At 38.1% G+C, this 26,287-nt stretch overlaps 1 protein-coding gene across 5 annotated transcripts in view; it reads left to right on the top strand.

Annotated features, from left to right (window-relative positions):
• CALCRL (calcitonin receptor like receptor) overlaps positions 1-26,287 on the top strand; it is a 71,958-nt gene that overhangs the window by 19,347 nt on the left and 26,324 nt on the right. For 2 of the 5 annotated variants that reach the window (XM_065669868.1, XM_065669865.1), the window contains exons 2-3: positions 23,745-23,844; positions 24,795-24,939. In XM_065669868.1, the coding sequence (XP_065525940.1) occupies positions 23,794-23,844; positions 24,795-24,939 (196 nt within the window). In that variant the 5' untranslated portion in view covers positions 23,745-23,793. Of the gene's footprint in view, positions 1-5,627; positions 5,829-8,261; positions 8,351-15,231; positions 15,297-23,744; positions 23,845-24,794; positions 24,940-26,287 lie in introns of those variants that run through there. The other 3 variants (XM_065669864.1, XM_065669866.1, XM_065669867.1) reach the window with 3 other exon arrangements.

Below are 26,287 nucleotides of genomic sequence, written 5' to 3'. Positions count from 1 at the left end.
AGAGAAAGGACATTGCTTAGAGAACAGAATTTGAGCTCTTTTATGGTAGAAAAGAGAAGACATAGGTTTTCAAAGAGAAGTTAATGTAAACCAGCTGAGTGTTTTAATTTTGGGTTGGTTTTGAGCTGTTCCCCCCCCCCCCCCCCCCCGAAGCCTAGAATGGGTTATCATAAACAAAATTCCATATTAGTCTGGTAGTATGTGAAGTACAAATAATATGGAAGTGAAGTATGGAATAGACTTTTTGCAGTCTAATCTTTGAAAGTATAGCTTTCAAAGCTCTCTACCTGAATATATTGAGAAATGAAGAATAATTTGAAATCACTGTTTAATTGTTACGGAGTGGGAGCCTATTACTTAAAGTATAACAGCTTTCATAAATAAAATATTTTTAACTATTAAAATACAATTATTTGAAGGCTCCATAAGTACACAGTGCGCTAATGAGTGATGTTCATAACACAATTCACACAGTTTTGGCTGTTGGAAGCTGTATTGTTAGGCTGCTGGCTGGGACTCAGGATATCCCTTACTGCTTTCAGAAAAATCTCCTGGGCCTTTGATTTCCAGCTGAGGCCCATGAAAGAGACCTTGGGCAAAACTTAGTCCTAGAACAGCAATGAGGATATATTTGCTTGCTTTCCATTTTTGTTTTCGTTTTTTTTTTTTTGGTTTTTTTTTTTATATATGTTAGGTCTTTTCAGCTCTTACTTACATGGTGAATTGTTCCAGATACTATCTAGATTTACAACCTGGTCTTATTCTAGAGAAGTATGGCACTTCTTGAACATGTATTTCTTTGACAAATACTGTGTCTACAAAGATATCTTTCTTTTTGGAAGTCGAGCAGGGCACTGGTGTACTGCTTTTGTAAAATTATACCTTCAGAGCTGCCATCTTTAGGGCTATTTGGCAAAGCCCAGCAGCGTCAATTGCAATCACAGAAGCAGCTTAGCTCAACAGATAATGATACTTAAGTAAAAATAACTTTTGTTGTGAAAGGATATCACCCTTTCTTCCACCTCCTCTCTGTATTTCCAGCTCATTTGAATCTTTTGGTCATTTAAGCTCTGTGAGGAGCCTTTTTCTGCAAAAATAACTCTTATTTCTGCATTTGTCCATGTTTCCGGTATACGTTAAAAAGAACCAAACCAAAAGCCTGTGTAATCAGGACAAATTAGACACAGCCTACAGTACTCATCTGCCTTAGTGACTGTAATAGATTACAGTTGCTGGAAAACTGCACAAGTTGCATTTGCAAAGTTCTTCCAACTCTCTTCTGGATTCTGACAACTGTGCCACGATGATGTTTCAGCTCTTTTGGGATCTCACCCAGGCTTTTCATAGTGCTTTTCTGGCTCTTTCTGGTGCTTCTCTGAATATTTTACTTGCCAACTGCCCTTTCTTTGCAGTTTTTGGAGGTGGTCCAGTCTTTAAGTGTGTGACCCCCTTTTCAAATGACCTTTGTTTTTGAGTTGTTTTGATTCTGCTCTGGGCATGTCATGAATTAGTGACTTCTGTGAAACTGCTAGGAAACCCAAAACAAACATGCTGATCATTTTTGATTTTTCACTTTTTTTTTTTGTTCGTATTTTTTGTTTGTGTTTTTTTTTTTTTTTTTTTTTTGTTTGGTTGGTTTGTTGGTTGTTTTTTTCTTGGTTTTGTTTGTTTGTTTTGGGGTGGGTTTTTTTAGGTTTTGTTTTTGTTTTGGGTTGTTTTTTTTTTTTTTATGGATTAGTTTATTGGTCCCTGTGTCTGTCTGTGCCCCACCCCCCACCCCTTTCTTCTTGCTCCTTGAGCTAAACTTTTTATAGGGAAGCTGTTAATGGGGGAAGGATTTGTCATGTTACACGTTTGGGGTGGGATGTGATTACCCAGTGCACAGGCATCTGCCACTGCCAGGGAAGCCCAGCAGGTCTGGCTGCCTCTGTACAGGATGCTCCAGAGACACTGGGCCAGGTTTAGAAAACTTCTCTATACCCTCAGGCATCTCAAAGGGTGACAGGAGACTATGTGGGGGCAAGGGAACTTAGCCTCTGGTCTTTATTTCTCTCACTATCCATGCATGTGAGGAGCAGGGCTGGGAAGATGCAGGATGTATTCCAGATTGCAACCATGATATAAATAGAATTAATATTAGGGACTGATTATGCTACTAGCATTTGTAAAAAAAAAAAAAATCAAAATGAGAGGCATGCTACTTTTTTTTGCACTTTCTGCAATATTCATGTCTGTTGTTCACCTTTTGCTGTTGTAAAAGATCAATTGAAAAAAAAGAAAGGATAATTTGCTAGGCAAGTCTGTTTCAACTGCACCAGCACCTGTTGTGAATGTCCCCAGGGCATTTTTTGGACAGTAAAATTGTTAATGGTGCTGGTACTTAAAAAGCTGTAATTTGTTTCTGAGGTTAACACCCTTTCAGTTCTGTTGGTTTTGAGTACAGAGATTTGAGAAATCCTTGCTGTATTGCCACCATTATGAATAAATTTCCCCAACTAAAAGGACTGTAGGGTTGTTCACTGTTAGTCTGAGAAAGTGCTTCAAAATCTAAATAAACACTTGAATATTATGTTTGCAGCCTTTTAGAATTGATACTCATTAATGATCATTATCAGATACTAGTTTTTGAACCTCCTGTGGAGATTCACATGCATATCCAGCTCTGACATATTATGCACACTGTTTTAATATCAGCTGGACACTACTTTATGTTATGATTTTTTTTTACATTTTTAATCTAGGAATGCATTCTTTTTCAAGTAATAATAATCTTCTTACAGTTCTTGTCCTTTCTTAACATTCTTGTTCTCTGGCACGTTTAACAGGTCAGTTTACTTGTTCACTGTATTTAGTTCTAGCACTACAGTTGTGTAATTAAAAACAATAAAAAGAAGACAATGAGTTTGGCTGCTGTCACCAGGTGATCACTTTAAAAGTCAAGAAGTATTCAAAACCTAATGTATTTCTGCTGCTTTTGTTTTGTCTGGGTGCTGTAGAGGAGCATTCAGGATTCTCATTGGTCAGGATGGCTTGATTAACAGCTGTGATTTCTTTGTGATTATGTGTCTAGCAATAGATTTCAAATGCCTCCTAGGGCTTTGTGGGAGAAATGAAGGGGTCCCGAAATAAATGTGAAAGATTGCTAGTTTGTTAAAGTCAGGTGTTTAAGTCACATTTATTAACACCTGTATCTTGCAGGTGATTGTTAGTGGTGAAACATACCACTTCATTACACTTTGCTACAAAGTAGGTAGTCTTGAGTTACCAGTTGAAAATTGCTGGTACATGATGTGAAGGTATGTTTGATTGGTTATTTGGACAGGTTGTGTAGCTGATAAAACTGACATCCACAATGTTACTATATGCAATTCAATCTGTAGGGTGAACGCTCAGAATGGGTAACAAGAGATTAGAGAGGGATAGAGCTGGGTGCAGGAGGTCACTTTAGGTAACAATTATGCCTTCACTTGCAGTAGGGGAAGAGCCTACTTTGTGTTTCTTAGGTGCAAAAAAAATATTAAGGTAGATTGTCTCAAGTAACTCTTAACACTGGGTATTTCTTGCTGGCAATGTTCCTCTAAACTTGGCATTTAAAGTGTCCCTAGTAATACCACAGACATTAGTGTCCAAACTGTAGGTTGAGAATAGATTTTGTTCGAAGACCATCTTACAGACAAGTACAATTACAGGTGAAAAACTGGTGTAGAAAATAAATGACTGATAATTTATTAGCAGAAATATTTCGTTATCTTTTCCTGACTTTTCATTTGTCTGGATTTTCTTTTTCTTAGCCCAAGTATTTTTACTCTCTTTTTTGCAGTCCTTTTAATGACAATCCCAACAGATGGTAAATCCATTGCTAATTGCTGAGTGGAGATTTAAACCCTGAATGTGACACAATGTGCAATATGGTGATGGGCAAATCAGTTAAATTCTGTCTATTTTGGATAGTATTTTTAATTATCTTACTCATCTTCCCTTTGTGTTATTTCTTGGTGCTTCTTTTTGGCCTTAAAGGAGAAACCACATTGAAGGTTTTATCTATTATTTGCTTCCTAGTTATAAAACTGAAGCTTTTTTTCTTCATACTGCATGCATGTAATCATTCTACATTTGGTAGCACTATATAGTTTCAGTAGCTGACTTGGCTGCCACATTTGGATTAGTCTGAATTTCACATCAGTTTGGTGGTCTGATTTTCAACAGAGTCACCCTCTTTGTAATGTCTGACCCTCAGAGATGACCAAACAAATGGTGTTCAGAGTTCAGATCTCCCGGTGATGGCCACTTCAGTCTTAAAAGTTCTCTGTTCCTTAAAAACACTCATCAAATGGTTGTTTCTCTTCTCCAAAGCCTTGTAAAGTGGTGTAACAAGACAGCCTGAGGATTGTTCATGACCTCGAAGTTAGAAGTTGTCTGATAGCAGTGACATGGGAATAAATTCACTTAGTCTAGTGGTTGCAAATGATGCATACTGAAATCTAAACTTCCTACTGAATTTGAATCTGGGACATGATATCTTTTAGAGCAGGACAAACCAAATATAGCTGAAGTTGTCAGTGTCCCGCTTGACCGGAGTCTGTATGTAATCTATTTTATGCTTTTCTTTGACAAATCAAAAAGGGCTTTGCTGCTTAGTCTATAAAATGCTTATACAATATCCAGAGTAATTAATGCCATAATTAGAATACCACTAGTTCTGGAATGATGTACAACAACTGCTTACCAGTTCACAGTCAGTAAAGATTTGAGATGTGCAGAAGAAAGTGTAGAATAAAGATGTGACTATTCTCATCACTGAGCAGTTATAAAATATGGTAGTTTAGCAGTTGTTTTCTAATACCCTCCTGAGAAAGGGAGATGTATTTGCTGGGGAGGCGGGGGAGCCAACTATGTTTTATTCTTGCAGTATTTTTTTTCTTTTGGAAAACCTGGAGATTTTAGCTGATAACATGCTGCCTGTTCTTTGCGTGTTGTAGGCCTGTAGCAATAGCCGAGCGTTTTTATTTCTATAAAACTATTTGCAAGGTCAGTAAGATATGTACCTGTTATGGAATTCATTTGCCATCTAGGCTTGCATCTGCTTAACAATTAGTGAGAAATTTTATGTCTGCTCTTGGCCTAGTTATGTATTTCACCAACAAAGCACTTAATGATTCCTTTGGAAAAAGGGAAAATAGGTGTTCTTACAGCTTCAGAAGAGAATAGAGTTCTCTCTCCGGCAATATATGCTAATTAATTGAGAATATCACATTCAGTACTTGCTTGTTTCAACAAATATCCTGCTCCATCAACAGCAGGAAGAAGCCAATGCAGGAGAAATCCGGATTTCACCAAAGGAAGCTTGGCATAAGCTACCTCGATAGAAATAAATGCAGGAGACTTTTTTGTTTGTTTGTTTCTGAACGGTTCCCTCGCATGGAATCAATTGGGTGATGTTGTTTCCGTTGGCTCTAGCAATGTCAAGGCCATTGATGATGAAAGTTTTGTACTGTTTTTTCCCCATCGCTTGGAAAATTCTCTCTTCCCTGCCCTCACTCCCCCCCAACCAGATCCCTGCCAAACAAGCAGCTGTGAGCAGAATTTCTCAGCAAGATGAATGTGAAGTTTTGCATGCTCTGTGCAACAGGATACACAAATACAGCTTGGAGAGGATAAAAGTTGAGGGGGGCAAGTCCAGCCTCTCTGAACAAAATGTGTGCGCGTTGTATGGTTGAGCCTTTTAAGGCATCTTATTAAGTTAAAATGAGCTGGAAGGAATTAAGAAAAAAAAAAAAAGGTATGCAAAGGTTATTTTATCATAGTGACATCTGGTACCGCAGTCTGAGGTAAGTAATGCCTGAAAGTTTGATGTCTAAGCTTTGCTATTAAGTGCAGTTAGCAAAGTGAGTGAATCTGAGTACTGCAGTTGTATGCAAGACCCTGGCAGACCAATGGCAAGAGCTGGTTTGTAGAATTACAAACTCAACTGAATACTTTTTAACTTAATTTTGGTAGATGTTATCCTTATCAAAGCTTCCCATCAAATTCTGTGCATTTTGTTTCCACCAGGGATTTTTTAATGGAGTGTGAAATCAGTATGAGAATTCTGTGGGGATTTTTTTTCTCCAGAAAAATAAATGCAGGATGTGATTGTGGAGGTAATAGATACCTATATTAAAGCCACCTAATATTTTCCATGCTTGTAGTGGAAATTTTCAATTACTTGCAATTTTACAAGCTTTAACTGAGATTCTCCATTACATGTTTTTGCTGTTATTTTAATATTTTTACATTTGGAGGGGAGATAATGTACTTAAATGTGTAAATGACATGTAAATGTTATTTGTATGTAATTCATAACCATAATAGCTGTGTTTGATTTTCATTCCTCTGCTGTAACTATAATACTTGTAATGTTTTATTGCATTTGGTATGTATATTTAATCTTCACAAAGTACCTTGTTAATGTGAGACTGAAATTTATCAAGGCAGTGGTTGTGTGTCCAATTCATGTAATATTTTAAATGTTCATGGTTAATAAATATTTTTTTATTCCGGTTTGTATTCAGGTAAGACAGTGGAATACTGCAAAAGCATATGGAAAAGTCTGGTTGTAATTAAAGGAATGCTAATTGGAGCTTAGGGACTGTGCGCAAGATACACTAGTCTTTCCCACGGCCACACCCTGAGCATATGATTTTCAATTGAATTCATGGAAACATTCACATTGCTTCCTACAGACTGCAGCTGGCACTGTCTATAAAATCTCTGCTTCACAAAGAGTAGAGGATTTTAGTGGATAATGTGCATTGATACATTCGTTCTGCTGCAGTGTTACTATACAGCTATGTGAAACAGATGGAATGCATTGTAAAAAGACTGTAATGTGCAGTGCAGTTACACAATAATATCAAAATCCTAGTAATGGTCATCCTTGCAGTTCTCATTCAGAGGATGTGAAATAGTGCCATGCTTGACAGTCAAAGATTGCATGCCAGCTAATTTTTTAGATGACCCACTAACTGCTTTTGCCATTTCAAACTTTTAACATCTTTCTCAGTAGCACAAGCTCATCAGGTAGAATTTTTCAATGGCACAGAATCGCATTCCTATTAACAGCATGAAAATATAGTAGGATGTCTACTGAAATATAAGGCCAGTTAGACCTGGAAAACCAGTCCAGTTTTCAGCAGTTGTTAATCTCTGGTATTTCAAGGAAAGAATTAAGACTTGCAAGAGGCAGTTGATGAACAAATTTGAAAATTAGAAAGCGGTTAATTGGAACCTATGTTTATAATTTCAGGTGGAAGAAATTTTATGGAAGTGGCATTTCAGAAAATATATACAAACATATTATTTCAGTTGGTGCTAAAGATTTATACTTGGATACTTTCAGACTAAAAGACTGTCTTCATGTAAAAGAGAAATTATTCTTTTCAAAGTAAGCACACGTTTTCAAAGGTAATTGATAAAGATCATCACATAAATGTGTTCTAGTTGGTTGAACATGGCGTGAGTTGTCCAAATAGCCATCAGTGCCTTTTGGGGGATTTTATGCAGCACAAGTAAAGTTTGAGATCTCACATTTATACTGGTGCCAGTTGCTTTTTGTTCTTCACATATACTTTCAAAGTAGAATGAGGGCAAATACCGTAAGAGAGGTTAATGTAGTTGCTTGGTAGCAGTTTGCTTCCCGTTCAAAGGATCTCATTTCTCATTTTGTTAAGCTGGTTAGTTAATGGCTGTGATTCTGTAACTGATTTTTAAACTGACAGCAATTCTAGCAAAACATGTGTTTCTTCACTCCTGAGCACTTCGGTCTGTGTCAGAGTTGTGCATATGTCAGTTTCCTGTGGGTGTGATAGGATGTGGATGAAGCTGAAGGGAATTCCCATTTAAAAGACTTTAAAACATTGATGGCTGATATTTTCCTTAATTTGTCAACACTAATGCTAACCCAGATTGACAGAAAATTATGTTAATGTAAAATACCACTGCCTGTAGCAATGTCTTTGTGCATATCTTCACTTGAAGGAGATACAGGTAGAGCATAGAGAAACCTCTGCCTACTGTTTGGCTACCTTAAGATGATTTCTACAGCTAGTCTGTGAGGAGGGGAGTTATATAGAAGAAGAAAAGATTTAGCTATAAATGTAAATACAATTGCTTTGACATTTTTGTGTTCTTAATCTGTCCTTCGAGTATATGCATCCATTCCTTTGTGTCATTAGAACTCATTCACAAACCTTTACTCTTCTTCACTGTACCGAGTATAGCCCCTTGGAAGTCAAGACAAGTGTCTGTGTCTGTCTCAGGAAGATGTGCATGTACCAGTATGCAGCTATAGACTTTAAAGAATATGTGGAAGGTAATTTTTTCCCATGCTGTTGAGATTAACTTTTAACTACTTCTGATTTTAACTTCCTTAACTTTCACAAACTCCTTTATGGCAAGCATACCCTGTGTGAGTCCAGTTTGAAACATTTGCTGCCAAAATGCCATTTTAGGAATATGAAAGATGAAAAAACATAGGAAAGATGAGAAATATCTGTAGCTAATTAAAAGCAAAGGAAACAAGCTTCAGACCACGAGAATTCAAAATGTTGGTTTTGGCTGCTGGTTGTTCTTGGCTTTGGCTAGACAGTGGATTAGTAGTTTTGATAATTTAGCACAATATAATAAAATTGTCTAATATTCAAAGGATGAAATATGCCAGACCCTGCACTTATGGCATATGAAATTTAAAATTTTAAAGGAAATGTTCTGAACTGTGGTGATTTAGGCTGACCTGGTAAAGGCTTTGATGTAGCTGGTGGTTTATTTTGTTTAGATTAAGTATACCAAGCTGAATTTTTCTAAAGCTGCCTTAAATTTACCTGATCTTCTTTGGAATAGTAATGTATGGGAAATATTCCATGAGAGAAAATTTTGATATTTGACATAAACTTCCCATCTGAAATTTCATTTTAAGCCAGGTAAAAATTTTTGCTGATGAAAAGAAAACTTTGAGGATAGTTCTTTGTATTATGTTAAAAAAAATACCAACCCCAAAACCCCAAAGATCAAGAAATCCAATGCAAAATCAAAGACCATAGTGCTTCTGGTATTTCCATGGACACTTTATCTATATTTGGTTCATCAGTTCTGTTCCAAGTTATTGACCATTGGTGAACCCAAAGTTCTGATGCAGCGACTGCAGCAGCAGCACCACTGTGTTTATGCTAGCATAAGGAGTTCCCTTTCCTGGCCACCTGCTCCCTCCCCAACCTGCTCAGAGTTGCTGGTGTGGCATGGTCCACCTAAAAATCAATAATTTTGTAAAATAAATCATACTTTAAAACTTTATTAAAGTTTCTAGCTGATTGGGAGTGTGTTTGTGTATATTTGTGTGTAAGTATTCATATTTCTAAATGCAAATCTGGAAGAAACTGATGTAAAACCTGTGAGTTGCATGGAATACACTTGACTGCTGAACTGGGTTGGGGCCAATGAGAAAAAGGTTGGGTGGTAAGCTCTGAAGAAAACAAAAGCCCTGATGCATCTTGTTAACCCATTCTCTCATTCTCATTGCATTGTTCTGACCTTGAGAAAAGTCTGAACTGTGGAAATACTGTTCTTGTCAAATTAGCATGTGTCATTGAAGAAATAACAAAAAGCTTTCAAAACTCAGCCAACTGAGAAAATGGCTTCATGCAGTAAACATTTTCACAAAAAAACCTTTGGATCTCTTTTGGGTCATTACTTGGTGAACAGCATTAAAAAGTGTCACTCAAATAAAAATACTGTCAGAAAGGGATGCTCAGAGCAGTAGTCACTCTCTGCAGCTTTAAGCAGCAGCATCTGGGGAAAAAACCCCTTCAGGCATCTTAACAAAGGTCTTCATACAAGTGTTAAGGTCTGTTGATGAACTCATAAATTCATACGGCCATTGTTTTAATTCAAAACAGTAAAAATTTTGTTTGGAGGTGGAGAAATCTTCTTTGGAGGAATATGGAGGAATATACCATATTTTTCACATGTGTCATAAAAACATAGAATACATCAAGTTGAAAGAGTCCCATAAGCATCATTGAGACCAACTCTGTGATCCTTGCAGGACTACCTACAACTAAACTGTATGTTTAAGAGTATCATCCAGTTACACTTTTGTTACCAATATCAGTGAGTGCATACTGAGGAAAGCAAGCAGGAAAACATTTTTGTTTTCTCCAAAGTGGGGCATGTGATTGGGGTCTTCTGTTATCTCCTTTAGAGTCACAGCAAATAAGTCAATGTCTGTTCTCAGTTGAGGCCTGTGCCCCACACCCCTCAGTGTTTTCTGAAAGCCTCTCCTAAAATCTGTAATACATCCACTATTTCTGATGTGCATCTGGAATGAAGCAACAGAATTTGTGCTCTGGCAGGAAGATTCAGTAGCTTCAGTGGCATACTTGTGATGTTTTTCTATGCTGTTTAATCAGGTTTCAGGTCATACCAGTAACACAGCCCTATGAATTTGGTGGTTTGGCCCATAAAGTTTTGCTGCCTGTGTCTGTGGATATGTTGCTCTAGTTTCAATTATGGCTTGTTTTGTTGTTGGTTTTGTTTTTTTTTTTTTTCTGGGGGAATGAATGAGGAATACAGATGGGCAAAGAGTAATGAGGCATTAAAATATACCTAATAATAATGTGGGAGCTTTCCCAAGTTTTTTATAGCATGAAATCCACTGAAAAGAGAGAATGTCATGAGCAATTCCCTTGTGTTTGAAATAATACATTATTTGGAATTCCTTGGCATAGCATAGCAGTTGCTTTGGAGGAAGAGAAATTTCAGGTATCTTTACTGAATATGTTTTTAACTATATTTTTAAATTACTATAGCAGGAAATTAATACAGTAGAAAAAATAGAAGTACCAGCACTAAACCATCTTGATTTGTCTTGGAATTTAATGATTCATTATTCTGCTGTCATCTTTGTTTCCATTAATAATCTTTTTTAGGGTGTTTGATAGTGGTCACTGTAGCATTTTTTTCAGATAATCTTGCTCAGCAGAGCAGCCTTCTTAAACGTTTCTTTGTGCTTGAATGAATGCCAGAGAATTTAAATTCCATTACTTACAGAACATGGTACTGAATTTGGAAATTTATACCTAATAATGTCTGTTGATCTTTTTTTAGACATCAAGGTACAGTTTGGGTTAGGACTGTGAAGTGTGAAAAGGATTAAGCTTGTAAAGTAAGCATAACAGGTGCAATACAGAATGATAGTCAAATAGCTCTTACTAAAAAATCTTGAGGCATTAGTAACTATAAACTGTTGGAAATAGTAATTGCTTCTCTGAGAATAAGCCATGTCAGTATGTTGGTAAAGATTTTCCTTGCCAGAATCTATGTTGCCTTCATTTAATAGCTAGTTTCTTGAGAGGGAAGCATCTTGGGTGTTAGTATCACCATGTAAGACAGTATAAAAATACTGTAGTTTTAAAAATATAAGTAATGATGGAAATATTTTCCTGAGTTTTTTGTAATTTGATAGCATGTTACTAGGGAAGTGATTTCTGCAATAAAGGAAAAACTAGCACCACCATCACTCTATGCTGGGTTCTTATGATTTTAGGTATTACAGCTGGCCAAGTGTTGTCAGTTACTGCTAGTAATTTCTGTTGGGTGCAGGAACTGAAACTTTGTTGAACCATAGCCAAATGTTATTAATGGGAAAAAGTATACTGGAGTAATTTAATCTGTGTAATTTTACCTGCAGGTGGTTCGCAATCTCTGCAATGCTTCTGGCAAGCAACTAGAATGATGCAAGAAATAAAACCAAAACAATCTGTATGCTAATAGAGAGAATAAAAGATGTGAAACATTTTTGTGAACAAGACCTAATTTTCTACTTGCAGTAAGCCTGAGACCTTGAGATGTGCATAGTATGTGTCTCAAGAAATAAACTGCAAGTAATTTCTCATATTGAGCTGAAATACCACCTAGTGCACGATGATGTTGTTATAAAGTATAGAACAGAAAAATAGAGGTATGCTGCTCTGTTTCTTCTTTATTTATTTGAATCCTCAATAAGAGATTAAATGCTGTTTAACTACAACTGATCCCTAGAAAACACTTGTGGAAAGAAGAAAGGTGGAAGGAGGACCATTTCAGTGTGGATTTTTTTTTTTTCTTGATGTCTCCATGCACGTGACCAATACTGTAGGTTCAGAGAATGAGATGTCTAAGGAAACTCGGCTTGCTTATAAGCTTGGGGTTTATTTCCTGTAGTGTTTTTCTTGATGGCTATATGAATATTGCAAATCTTTCACTAATTACTGATTAACTTGGGGACATCTTCATGCATCCTGTAAGCCTCTTTATTCTGCAGCACAAGAAGGGATCTCAGTTCATCCCTTTGCAAACCACTGCCTTTCTCAGCTCTTTGCAGTGTTCTGCCTTTATGATGCTACTTGCTACCAGTTGGTGATATACACAAGGCTCTATCATAGTACTCCTCATGAGTCAAAAAAAGTTAACTCCTCATGAGTTTAAAATAGCATTAGGAGCATTTTTTAACTTTGTTTTTCCTGACCATATGGTGTGAAGACAGGAGGTCACACTGGGGATTTGAAAGAACAACTGCAGTGAGGATAGGATTGCCTTCTTGTAGCAGTTCTAGTAGCATCACAATTGAGTTTATACTAGTGTTTTAAACTGGTATAGTAAATTAAATTTTGTCTATTGTGAAATCCAACAACATACAGATCTGAATTATTTAGGTAATATACCAGTTCCTTCAAGTGAAGGAGAATACATTAGGAAAAAACCAAGCCTGGTCACTAACTGAATGAAGAGAATAGCTCAATGAAGCCTGTTGGAAACTGTGAAGAGCTTATGCTTTTGTACTGTAAAAATTGTCTTGGGGAGGATCAAATTCTTCTGATCTCCTGTCTCACCTGTTCTAGGAGTCTGTTAATGTAGGTGCCTGGGTATTGATTCAGAGTTGATGGTGGGTGGTTAGTAGGAAATTCTAGTGTTGTGAGACTATGCTGCCCAGAGTTCTTTAGTTTCGTTCCATAACATTTTGAGATTTCTTAACTCTGTAATTATTAGGAGGATGGAGTAAGTCTCACACATACAGCCGTGAGCTATAATGTCATACCATCAGAGCAGTTTGGTCCAAACCCACCAGAAGTGCTACCCTCAGAAATGAGGGGTTTTTACTCCATTAGAAAGACTTCCAAATTGTCCTTCATTGCTCTGTAAGATAAGTGTGGAGATTTTGGAGTCCACTCTAAGAACTAAATGAACCTGGCATGTATTAATGTTTGGGTTGTACTGCCCACTTGCAAAGCTCTTTTTAGGTGGAAGAGGATCTCTGTGGGCAGAGTATTTCCCAGAAAGTTTGTGAACGGAGATGTAAGTGAAGGCTCTATCTGTAATTCCATTTGAGATTAGTCGATTTTTTGGGGGTTTTGTGGTTTTTTTTGTTTGTTTGGGTTTTTTTGTTTGTTTGGTTGGTTTTGGTTTTGTTGTTGTTGTTGTTGTTGTTTTTGTGGTTTGTTGTTTTTTTTGTTGTTTTTTTTTTTTTCCTAACAGTGAAGTACAATTCAAAATAGGGATGCTTGAAAAGGGTTGGGCATTTTCCAACTTGTTTCTGCTTGTATCTTGGGCTGAAACAGCCAAACATACAGGGGGTGTGGTGTGTCAAGAAAACACCCGTTCTGACTCCAGTCAGAATTTCCAGTCGAAGAAAGGCTATACATCTATATTTGCACATGCTGAACTTCAGCATTGCAAGATTATGGCACACTGCAAGATATGTAATTTCTACTGAAAATGTTTGGGAGGTGGGTTGTTTTTTTTTTTCTCATCCTGGTCAAATCAAAGTTTACCAATTACTGAAAAATGTTTGTGCATGTGTATGAATGTACATGCAATGACAAAAGTAGACTCTTCCTCCTGTCCCACTCCTACAGAGTTGCATTCTGACTTAGACTTAAGTGCAACTGCTTAAGATAGAAGTTGTGTTTTTTTCTTTTGTACTAAATGTGGTCAGGTGATTAAAGTTAAAAAAAAAAAAAAGAAAAAATTTTTGCTGACTACTTCTTTTAAACCTTTTGCTGTATCACTGAAAAGGGAAGTGTCTGGAGCTCAGCAAGGATGACATTTATCCTTGGGAGGATGGGAAAAGGTTAAAAGTAGGAACAGCTGATGATGCAGGATGGCTCTGTAGAGAAAGCAGGAGGAAGTGAAATGTGAACATCTGTTAAAGATATACCAGTGACTATTTGTGCAGCTTGCAGTTCCTCTTGAATTCCTTCTTCTTCAATAGATGTCACTGCTGTCGATGACAAACACAATGTGGGCCTTTGGAGTATCATTAATTTAGTTAACAGAGAATGTATTAATGAGGAAAACCAGGCAGAACCATTTCATTAATTTTCTTTTCTTAGTTATCCCAGTCTCCAATGTATGCACTAAAAATGAGATTTTGAAGATCTGGTTTGCTATGGCAATTCCCCATTCTCTTCCCACTGACATTCCCTTTTACGGACTGCTAGAGTTGTGTCCACTGACTTACAGTTTCATTCTGTACCTATCCTGTAACTTATGTTCTTACTGGCTTTTGTTTAGCATGAAGTCAGGGGATTCTGTGTAAGCTTCCACCATCTTTTCCTCAAGATAATATTCAGTAAACTCAAATTAGTCTCAATACAGTACAGTGGTCCTCTTGTCCCCACAGTAGAATTGTCAAAGATCTTCAGCAGAGAAGAACAACTTGGGAAGCATTTTTATTTAAAGAAACCCAATAATGGCTCTCTTATTTTCCTTGTGCATCTAATACCTCCCAGCTCTGAGAGGGAGGTAACTTTCTGAGAATATTTGTTTTGCATTTCATCAGAAAGGTGATTCATGAAAGCAGCCTGACTTTCCCAGCAGTACTGACTTGCAACCATGTTCAGTGGACTACATTGTTGACCATTCTTAAGAATGTTTATAAACTTCCTGTGAAAGTTCATGTCCAAACTAACTGGAATAAGTGTTGAATGAGTGAATTCTTGTAGTGTTGCAAGAAATGCTTTCCTGAAGTCCAAACACACTTATGAATGACCTGCATCCTGCATTTTGTAATTGATGTTTAGAAAAAGCATTTTTTTTTTCGTCTATATATACACATATTTTGCAGTTATCAACTGTGAGAAATGAGTGGAAAGCACAGAGCAAATTATGGACTTGACTTAATCTTTTGTCTCCTGGGAAGAACTAATAACTTAGCAGTGGATCCTGGAATGGCTGGTAGGAAATACCTACAAAATCTCTAGGTTTGGACCATTAAAGTTACTGAGGTAATGGTTGACTATTGATAATGTGAAACAGAAATAGTCATGGACTTTGAATCAAAGAAGATAAATTTTGCCTTTGTTTATAAGATGTTATATCTTTTAGATAAATAAAAATAAGCAAGGCTAAATGAGGACAATATTTGAACACACATATTAAATTTGACATCCAATATTTGTTTTAGTGTAAGGATTTTTGGAACTATTAGAAAATTATTTTGAAGTCTTGCATACTTATATAGAAAAACATACAGTAAATTATGGTTGCTATGTTCTACGTGATTGGTCTCATTGCTTGTCCTATGCACATCACTTACATGTTTTAACTCAGTGCATATGTGCTTTGGCATAATTTGGAAAGAGAAGATTACTCAATTGCCTTACAACCAGGTAGTTAATTCCAGGCTTCCTTAAAAGGCACGTGTTTCTTTTCCCTTCCTAGGTAAACAGGCGTAACTGTAAATGGATAAAACTTGTGATAGGTTTGAATTAATCTCCCTTGCCCCCAGTTATCATGCAGAATTGAAATCATCTTGCTTCTTTGGATATCTCCATTTGTATTTGGTTTTCAGCCAATCTTTAGTCCCTGCACAGATATTTAGATTTTTCTTTAGTCAGCAGGTAGTGGTTTTGACAAGCTATTCATTGTAGTTCTCCGCACAAGTGGATTTTCCAGGGAAGTATAGCTTAAACCAAAAATAGATTTCATATATGCTAATTGGTCTTCCTGTTAGTTTTTTAAGAACCTTCAAAACAGCATGTTTGAACTGCAGTTTTTCACTGAATTACCTGTGCAATTTCCAGCAATCGGTGTTAGAGGATTGCATGCCAGTAGTAAAAATAGATTACTGATGCACTTTTAGTCTGGGTTAAACAGGCACAACAGTAGCTGGTTTTACAATGTTTCTTGTATTTGCATCAAGCCATACATTAAACAGCAGCAGTCTCATATAGTCAATATATCCTACAAAATGCTTTTTATTGTATTGTAGTTGTGCTAGGAGGATCCAATCACAGTGTAAAAGCAGAACAGAAGTAGATACAGAATATTTGCTTTTTGTAACTAAGCTGCGTTGTTTTTTTTTTTTTTAAAGGATGGGCTTTTTGTAAAATTGGCTGTGTTTGACAGTGTACAATCAGTTGTCATCCACGAGTCTCTCATAGGACGTGACTCCTGGATAAAAAAGACTTCAAAGACAACAGCAAGTGTGATCCAAGGGGGAGAAGGTGGCTTGGGTCAGGAGACAGGTACTCAGCTCCCAACAGCCCTCTTGATTCAGTAGCGATGGGATCTTAGAGCTAGCTTGCAGGGAGTGAAGGCAATAAGATTTGCATGAAGAACAGTTTGGGAATGAGCTCTGAGGCCTTGGTGCTTTGACAAGGCCTTGGTGCTTTCACAAGCCCTTGGGCGATGAGTTGGGGCATGTAAGGCCAGAGGATGGTGCGGGTTGTGAGAGGGTCTGCAACATTCTGATTGGATTATTTACCTGGAGAGTTTTACAGGGTCCAATGAGGTTGAACGTTGTGTGTATGTGCAGGTTGGGAAAGTACCAAACAAGGCGATAAAAAGGGCTTGGTGGTAATAAATGAGGATTTGAGTGCCTGCATCAACTTGAGCCCTTATTGTGAAATGCCACGAATGGCGCCCACCATGTGGGGCATGAAAACCGACTAGTTGTCGATCTGGTGGCGTGGCTCAGCCAAACTGCTTGCTGAAAGTAAGCAAAGGTGTATGCTGAAAGGAAGCGAATTCAAACCGCGCGGATTGCCTCTCGCAGGATGGGGGTAAGCGGCTGAGAATTATGGGATCTGCTTTAACAAAAGAGCAGCGAAATGTTCTAGAAGTTTTTGTTACGATTCTTAAGCAGCATGGTAAAAAAGTTGACAAGGAAGAATTGAAACATATCCTTCTCTGGGCATGAGAAGTCGATCCATCTGTTAATTCCATTAATATTTATATCCTGGACTGTGCTACAAACAATTATAAAGTTGCCGCCACTTTATTAATCCCGTGGTGAGTTATTTCTGAAAACTTAAAAACTTCATGCTGGCTCACAAGCACAGGGGCAGAAGCGGCACCTTTGGCTCTCTCACCACTGCCCTCTTTGCCAGACTCTGCTCTGAGATCAAAAAATCAGTCTGCTGTTGTTGCTCCTGTGGCTCTGCCGCCTGATACTTCTGATGCTGACCTGAGTGGTCCTTTTGACCTGGGGCCTATGGATCCAGAAAAGGAGCCTGATTTATATCCCCCAGATCCTTATGACAAATGGGCAGCTCTAAAGGGAGAAGTGAGTCGGGCAAGGGAGGCAGATGTATTGTGTGCTTTCCCGGTGGTGTATGTGCTGGATCAAGACCCGCGGTGGAAAGGCCTCTCGTATGCTCTTATCAAAGATACCAGGCCCATGGACTCGGGGCCCCATATACAACTCATTTGATACAGTCTGTCTGTGATGCTCATGTATTTATCCCAAATGATTTTAAAATGTTGTTTCATTTGATAATGACGGACATGCAATATACTATGTGGGAATCAAAAATGAGGCAGCTCGCAGGCACTGAGGCTGCTGAACACTTAGCACTGAGGGCGCGTGAACCACTGCAAGCAGTTACTCCTTATGTATTACTGGATCAAGCTGATTTTGGCACCAGTGCTGTGCAAGTAAGGATTTGCCAGGTGGGCTTGCAGCAAGTTAAATAATTGGCACTCCGGGCTTTGAAAACTGTCCCTGACATCGGTAAACAGAGAACACCTTTTGTCCGAATCAACCAAGAGTATAATGAGCCATTTATGAAGTTTTGAGACCAACTTAATGAGGCTCTGGAGAAACGGATTGATAATGAGAAAGCAGGTGAATATATTTTCAAACAACTTGCTATTGAGAATGCTAACCCTGACTGTCAGAAAGTATTGCGGCCATTACGAGATCCGAGCATAGGTGATATGTTAAATGCTTGTATGAATGTTGGGTCTAGACAACACGATCTGTCTCTGTGGAAGCATTTGTGGCATTGTTGGCTAAGTCACAGCAGTGCTTTTCATGCAGTTAGTACGGCCATTTGAAAAAAGACTGTCCAATAAAAGCAAATAATAAAAGGGGAGCACCTGGAATTTACTTGTGCTGTCATAATTATGTAAGTCAGTACCGATGGAAATTTGACCAGGGTGGCCAGCCTTTAATTTTAGCAGGAAACCCCAAGCAGAGCGCAGCGAGGGGCCATGCCATGACAACAAATTACCCTTCCGAATGGCCCCCTCAGGGAGCTGCCGCAGTTTGTGCGCCAGCACAAGCGACGGCGCCAGAGTGGACCTGGCCACCTCGGGAGAGACAGTAACTCAAGACACATTAGTTGTGCTTATTCCAACAGGCACATATGGCCCATTTGGGCATGGAAAGGCAGCACTGTTAATTGGATGATGCAGTACAGTGATAAGGGGTCTTTTTTGTGCTGCCAGGGGTCATAGATGCTGACTTTGAAGGAGGAATTAAAATAGTGGCATGGACTCCAATGCCACCATGTACTATACCAGCAGGAAGCCAAATTGCACAATTAATACATTTTTCACCCCAGTTAGGGGATGCTGTCCACACTATGTAGGGCTCAGGATGTTTTAACTCTGCAGGAATACCTGAAATTTATTGGACTCAAGAATTAACTATGGACCAACTCCAGTTGTCCTGCATTTTAAAATCACAGGGGACAAACATTACTTTGCAAGGAATTGTTGATAGTAGAGTAAATGTTACAGTCATTTCTGCATCACAGTGTCCCCTCATTGGCTTTTAATGGATTCTCATGCCACATTAGTGGGAATTGATGGTCAAACGTCTCCAAAGCAGAGCAGAGACCTTGTTGTTATTTTTGGACCAGAAGGGAGATCTGCCTCAGTTAGGCCTTTTGTGTTATCTGGATCTCCTACCCTATGCGATAGAGACTGTTTAAGCCAATGGGGAGTACATTTAAGTACAGATTTTTCCTAGGGGCCACTATTTTGCAGCAGGTCCCACCTTTAACCTGAAAATCAGATGAGCAAGTGTGGGTAGATCAGTGGCCCCTCCCAAAAGAAAAACTGCTGCAATTACACAAATTGGTGGATGAACAGCTGAAAGCTGGTCACATAGTCCCCACAACCAGCCCATGGAACACACCTGTCTTTGTGATTCAGAAGAAAAATGCTGCTTGGAGGCTTTTATACAACCTAAGAAAGATAAATGAGGTCATTGAGGATATGGGAGCTTTGCAACCTGGGCTCCCCTCACCAACAATGTTACCACAAACGTGGACTCTCATAGTCATTGATTTCAAAGACTTTTTTCTCATGATGCCTCTTGCTCCGTGAGATGCACCACGATTTGCCTTTTCTGTGCCTTCGATCAGTGCTGCAGAGCTGCATAAAAGATATCATTGGAAAGTGTTGCCACAAAGCATGAAAAAACAGTCCCACACTATGTCAGCAATTCATAGCGGCAGTTTTGACCCCTGTAGGAGAGTGCTTTGAGAATGTTTTAATCTATCATTATATGGATGACATTTTAATTGCTGCAGAATTGGAACAAACAGCCCAAAAAGGGAAATGGCAAGTGATCCAGGGAGCCTCAACAGCAGGATTCCAAATTGCAGAAGAAGAGTTTCAAGAAGCTCCACCCTGGAAATATTTAGGATGGAAAATATCTGAACAAAACATTCAACCTCAGAGTATCACCCTGAGGACAGGAATAAAGACTCTAAATGATTTACAAAAACTCTTAGGAACCATAAATTGGATCCATCTTCTCTTGTGAGTATCTACAGAAGAGCTCCATCCCCTCTTCAAATTATTGGAGGGTGATCCATGTTTGATGTCTCCTCGAACACTCACCCCCTCTGCACGAACTGCCTTTAATAAAGTGGTTGTAAAATCTAGCAGTCGAGTTGCTCATAGGCGAAAAATAGACCACCCTATTAGCCTTTTCATTTTTTATTCATCTTTTCAACCCTATGGGCTCATAACACAGTGGGTTCCGCAAAACGTAGATCCATTGATTATTTTGGAATGGATGCTTTTGTCACATTATTTTGGGAAAACAGTTACAACAGCCATTCAAATGATAGCTATGGTCGTTCAGAAAGGGAGAGAGTGATTATTGACTCTAAAGTCATGGTGTTGAACCTAATATTACCTATCTGCCTCTTGATACAAAACAGCTAACCTTTTTAACTCACCAGTCTTTTGCTTTTCAGTGTGCTCTAGCAGATTTTACAGGGCAAATTAGTATTCATTTCCCAGGACACAAAATTGTGCAATTCCTACATTCTCTTCCCCTTTTGCCTGCTTCTCAATTAACTATTGTGCCAATAACTGAGGCACTCACAGTATACACTGATGGGTCTGACAAGACAGGCTGAGACGTAATAGTTTGGGAAGATGCTGAAGGACACTGGAAAAATGATATGCACGTTGTCACAGGATCACCTCAGGTAGTAGAACTCTCTGCTGTAGTCCGTGTTTTTAAATTATGGACTACTCCAATAAATATTATCACAGATTCCACCTATGTGGCAGGCCTTGTTTCTAGGCTAGAACATGCTTTTCTGAAGGAAATTTCCAACGGAACATTATTTGCCCTTCTCTGGGAGCTCAAGTAGCTCTTGGATCGACAGGTACACCCATACTTTATACAGCATATACGCTCACATACTTCTCTACCTGGACCTGTAAGTGACGGAAATACAGAGGCTGATAGGCTTGCAGGTATTACGGTCTTACCTGACTGTTTTCCGCAAGCTCACTTATTCCATGAATTTTATCATCAAAATGCAAAAGCTCTGCAATATGCTTTTCAGCTGACTCAGGGCCAGACGAGGCAAATCATACAATCGTGTCCTGATTGTCAACAAGTTTTACCCACACCAGTGATTGGAACTAATCCTCACAGTCTTTTGTCACTTGAAATGTGGCAGACAGATGTTACTCATGCACCAGAATTTGGCAAATACGAATATGTCCGTGTTTCTGTTGACACTTTTTCATCTTGTATTTATGCATCTGTACATTCAGGTGAAAAGGCCTAAGATGTTTGTTGACATTTTATTACAGCTTTTTGTACCCTGGGAGTTCCAAAAACCATAAAAACAGATAATGGCCCAGGTTATATAGCACACAAAACACAAGCATTTCTTCAACAGTGGGGAATTCAGCATGTCACAAGTATTCCACATTCTCCCACAGGCCAAGCAATTATTGAACACACATAGCACCCTTAAAACTATGTTGCAGAAACAAAAAAGGGGGAGTTCAGGGTTAACCCCACAAGAACATATAGCAAAAGTTTGTTGTGTTTTGATCTTTTAAAATCAGTGGACAGAGGATGGACCTCCTATACAGCAACGTTTCGGGGGTTCTAAGAATTTTGAAAAGGGGAAAGATCATGTTAAAGTATGTAATCTTGAAACTCATGAACGGGAAGGCCCGTTCCCTTTAATAACCAGGGGACGAGGGTATGCTTGTGCTTCCACAGATAAAGGACCTCATTGGGTCCCTGCAGGATGGGTTTGTCCTGCCTTGTCTTCTGTTTCTTCATCACAAGAGGACTGACCCTACTGTGGTTTCCCTCCCAGCCGAAAGAGAACATCTGTAGAACATTAGCTAATGCGACAGGATAAGACACCCTGTGCCTGTTGGTTGCCACACCTATGAGTCCTTTCAGACAGCTGTTGGAAACAATGGCAGCCTCAAATCCTGGAATGGCTGGGCGGTATACCAACGCAGTGGCAAGAAATTGATTTGTTAAGATCTGTGAAAATGGATATGTATCTGTATTTTCACTATATAGTTTGAAACCAATTGTTAGTGCAGCATGTTAACTGTTCTTTAACTGTTTTAACTAGCTCCTTGCTAGGCTAGGAGCATGAGTGAAAAAGTTGTATTAAGAATGTTTAGTTTATTAGTTTTTATTAGCTTTTCCAGTTTCTTATTAATTGAGCCGTTAAGCTGGTGTTGATAGTGAATATACAAAACAAATAAGGGGGAGATGTGGGGAGTGAAGGTGATAAGATTTGCATTTGTTTGGGAATGAGCTCTGAGGCCTTGGTGCTTTGACAAGCCCTGGGGCGATGAGTTGGGGCATGTAAGGCCAGAGGATGTGGGGGTTGTAAGAGGGTCTGCAACACTGTGATTGGACTATTTACCTGGAGAGTTTTACAGGGGCCAGTGAGATTGAATGTTGTATGTATATACAGGTTGGGAAAGTACCAAACAAGGCGATAAAAAGGGCTTGGTGGTAATAAATGAGGATTTGAGTGCCTGCATCAACTTGAGTCCTTGTTGTGAAATGCCACACTAGCTATAGAAGGGGCTTTTGGAGTACTTGAGTTTTATATCTGAAGTAGCAGTATATTATCTTTAGTGAATTAATCTGTGCAAGGAAGCTAAACAGATGTGGTCCCCCTTAACTTGGCTGATAATAGCTTTATTAATGCTAGTACAGTGAGATACTTAGCTTTTGAAAGATGATTTAGATGCAGAAAACTTTATCTAAATATGGAAAGGTCTTTTGCTAACATAGAAACAGAAGAGAAGCTCTTATCTTGGTTCCAGGCTAGGCTTTGTGATCTTCTCAGGATACTTCAGGACACAGTAAAATACTGCTTGAGAAATCTCTTACACGTTTCCCTTCCTTTTGAGTGAATTCACACAGCAGGGTTATGCTTAATAGATTAAGTGCTTAATAAATAACTTTGTATATTTTATAGTTTAGGTGCATTTTGCACTTCAAACATCAATTCCAGGAGAAGTCTGCACTGTAAGATGATTACAGCTGGTTTAGATAGTTATGTTTTTTTTAAACTGATGATACAGTAACTAGTTTACAGCTACTGCGGATACAGAAGCTATTTTACAGCTCACAACTCATTCTTGCATTGCCATTGTCATCATTGAAAAGCTGTAACTTCAAGATAAAGTGGCTGCTTACTAGATCATTTCTTCCAGAAGTGGCAAGATCAAATTCATCTAGTATGAAGAGAACAGGAAATAATTGTGTGCATGTGTTTGTGAAAGTCTAGTCCTCCTTTGGAGGAAACTGAACTGCAGTTTGCGATGGTCGCCTAAAGGCTGAGATGTCAAGGTGTTAACTCGTAGCAATTAGCCCAGAGGTATATATCTGTTGAAGCTGATACCAGCTACCAGAGTGAGACAAGCCCTCTGGAGAACTGGTATTAGTTGAGGCAGTGGAGGCAGCAGTGCAGGAAAAACCCTGCCGCTGGAATCCGTTGCTGGTGAATTGAGTGCGTATTTTCACATTGTATTGTACATTTCCATGTATATCACTTAGTTTCACTGTGCGTGAATAAAAACTGAGAAGAACTCCATTGAGTTGTTTTAATTCAGAAAGAAAATATGAAGTTTTTTATCAGTTTCGGCTTTTATGAATTGCTAAGATTCTTCCTACTCTTTTTTTTTTTTTTTTCTTGCAGTTTGAGTTTGTTCAGCTACACTGTAACATTCACTGCACTGGATAGAAAAATGACAAAAAACTGGATCACATTTTTGCTGCTGTTCTTATCAGTTACTATGGTAAGTCTTATGATTTTTTTTTAACTCACTTCCAGATTGAACAAGTATGTACACAATACCATAGAAATTATTAACCTGGAAATGCAGAAACAACTAATATGTAGTTTCTGTACAGCAGGATCTTTATTTACCTTCTCCTTTAAATTCATGTGGTAAAGAAATACAAATAATAGTTACCTCTGCTGAACGCAGCATGTCCTTTGCTAGCAGGAAACATTACAGTAATAGTTAACAAGGGACATACAAGCAGAACTGTGCAGAGCCAGGAAAAGTGAAGGAGACCTATAATGTGGATTCAGAGGACATCCTTGGAACTTTTTATTTCACGCTTTTGTGACAGTGGCACAGTATTTCAATCTGCAGTTTTGTTTTTCTGTGAAGTTTAGTAGCTTCCCATAAAATATTTAGCTACTTAAAAAAATGTACTGAAAAGGTTTAGGTCAAGATCCATGTTTTTAAGTGGATGTCATGTCTTTTGAATGCCTTTTTGTATCTTGAGGGTTGACTCTATGGCTCACCAGACAGAGAAACCAAATAGCTCTGAAGAGGCCAAAAGCTTTAGCTCATACAGTATATGGAAAGTCTCTTCATAAAGGATAATTTTTTGCGTAATATGCTTTTTAGACTAATGTAACATTGATATATTTTAGTGGATTTTTATACTATTTGTATACTTCTGACTGTATCAGTGGGTTTTGGTCATTTTTCCATTACTATTTACAATTCTTGCAGATTGTTACTAACCCTTGCTCAGTCATGAGATATTTGTCAAGATTCAGTATAAGAAGAATTGCTAAACTAATCAGAAAAAAACCATAAAATCCTAGCATCAGTAATAAGATTTGATGATCACTTTCCTTCAGGAAGATAGTATTGAAAGTATTTTAAAGGATTGAAGTTTATATTGGAGTATGTACATGACTTGCTAAAAAAAGTCTTTTTCCTTTCAGTTTTTTGCCACTGCTATACCATCTGAAGGGCATCAGAATATGACAGAGGACTTCTCTCAGCTGAGTGTTACACGGAATAAGATTATGACAGCACAATATGAATGCTACCAGAAAATTATGCAAGATCCTATTCACAGGAAAGAAGGTAGAGATTATTTTCTTATAAGGGTTTACATAGGCAGATGGTCAACAGATAATTATAGTTGTTTAGGCTCCTTTAGTTATATTAATTTCTTGCCTTAGTAGCAATGATTTTTCAGGCTGTAATAGTATTTGTAAAATTTCTTAGAAATGTCACTTTTGGGATTCATGAAGATAAAGTAGTATGTTACCTGTTCATAGCACCACTTCTTATAAAACACAAAGCTTTTGTTTCTGATAAGAAAATGTTAATTTAAATAGATATCCAAATTAAAAAATGGTGACAAATTAATCTACCACTTTATTCCATGCTTTTGTAATACCTCTGGTTACACCTGCCTTTAAAAATTGGAAGTATCTTGATACACATAGTTTTCCTGTTCCGAGGCTTTTGTTAGTGTTATTTATGCTTGCTTACAGTGAGTTTTCTTCTCTTCCAAAATGATTCTTTGGAAGAATTGAATGTCGGGAGGTCAGAAGTAGATACGAGCATTGAAGTGTAAGCTTATGTCCAGCCTGGGGCATCAAAGCTTCTGAAGTATCTGGAAAGATTGGAATGTCTTCAGATGAGAAGAGGAAGAACTGCATAACATTTGAAAAATGCAGCTTTGAGATAGGGACATTATTAAGTCCTGAAGGAAGATACTGAAAACATCTACAAATTCATAGAGAGGGTCAGTTATTCTGCATGCCTTTTGGGAAAGAATTTGATTATAAAACCCCAGCTCATTCTCAGGGGAGGTTTATTTTAGATGATAAAATTTGTCTGAGTGCAGTGATGCATCAAAACAAGCTTTTGAGGGACACTGTGGGTTCGGTGTCGCTGGAGCACTTGGAGAAGTGTCTGGCCATGGTGGTTGTAGCAGGCTCAGCTCTGCCTGAGGAAGAGAAGTTATGGCTGCCTCCCAGACTGGCTTTCTAATGGCTTGCATGGTAATAATGTGTTTTCAAATGACCTAGAAAATATATCTATAGGCTTGGTATACATCCAACATGTAAATAAATTTAGTAAAGTTGTATTTGCAAGCTTAAGGCTCTTTGTTAATATGCATTGTTTGGCATGAATAGATTTAGGGGGATTTGCCTACTGTGCTTTAGATCTGAGGTTTGTAAATTGTAATGTAGACTGTTTCAAGGTGACTGATGATGGATTTTTAAAATGTGTTCAAAGAAATATACATTTAAGGAACTACTGAGCGGAGTTTTAATTGACTGGTGCTAAATCTTATGTTTCTATTTTCTTTTATTTCTCTTTCCTGCAAGTGAGAAACTTGCCTTATACAGTCTTACATCTTACTTTTGAGGGAATGTTATGAAAGAAGGGTTGTTGTTTTATTACCGGATCTCTACTT

This window comes from Lathamus discolor, chromosome 3 (genome assembly GCF_037157495.1).
Source record: "Lathamus discolor isolate bLatDis1 chromosome 3, bLatDis1.hap1, whole genome shotgun sequence".
Classification (NCBI taxonomy): Eukaryota; Metazoa; Chordata; class Aves; order Psittaciformes; family Psittacidae; genus Lathamus; species Lathamus discolor.
Note: the sequence above shows the minus strand (reverse complement) of the source record. Positions and strands in the feature narration are given on the sequence as shown.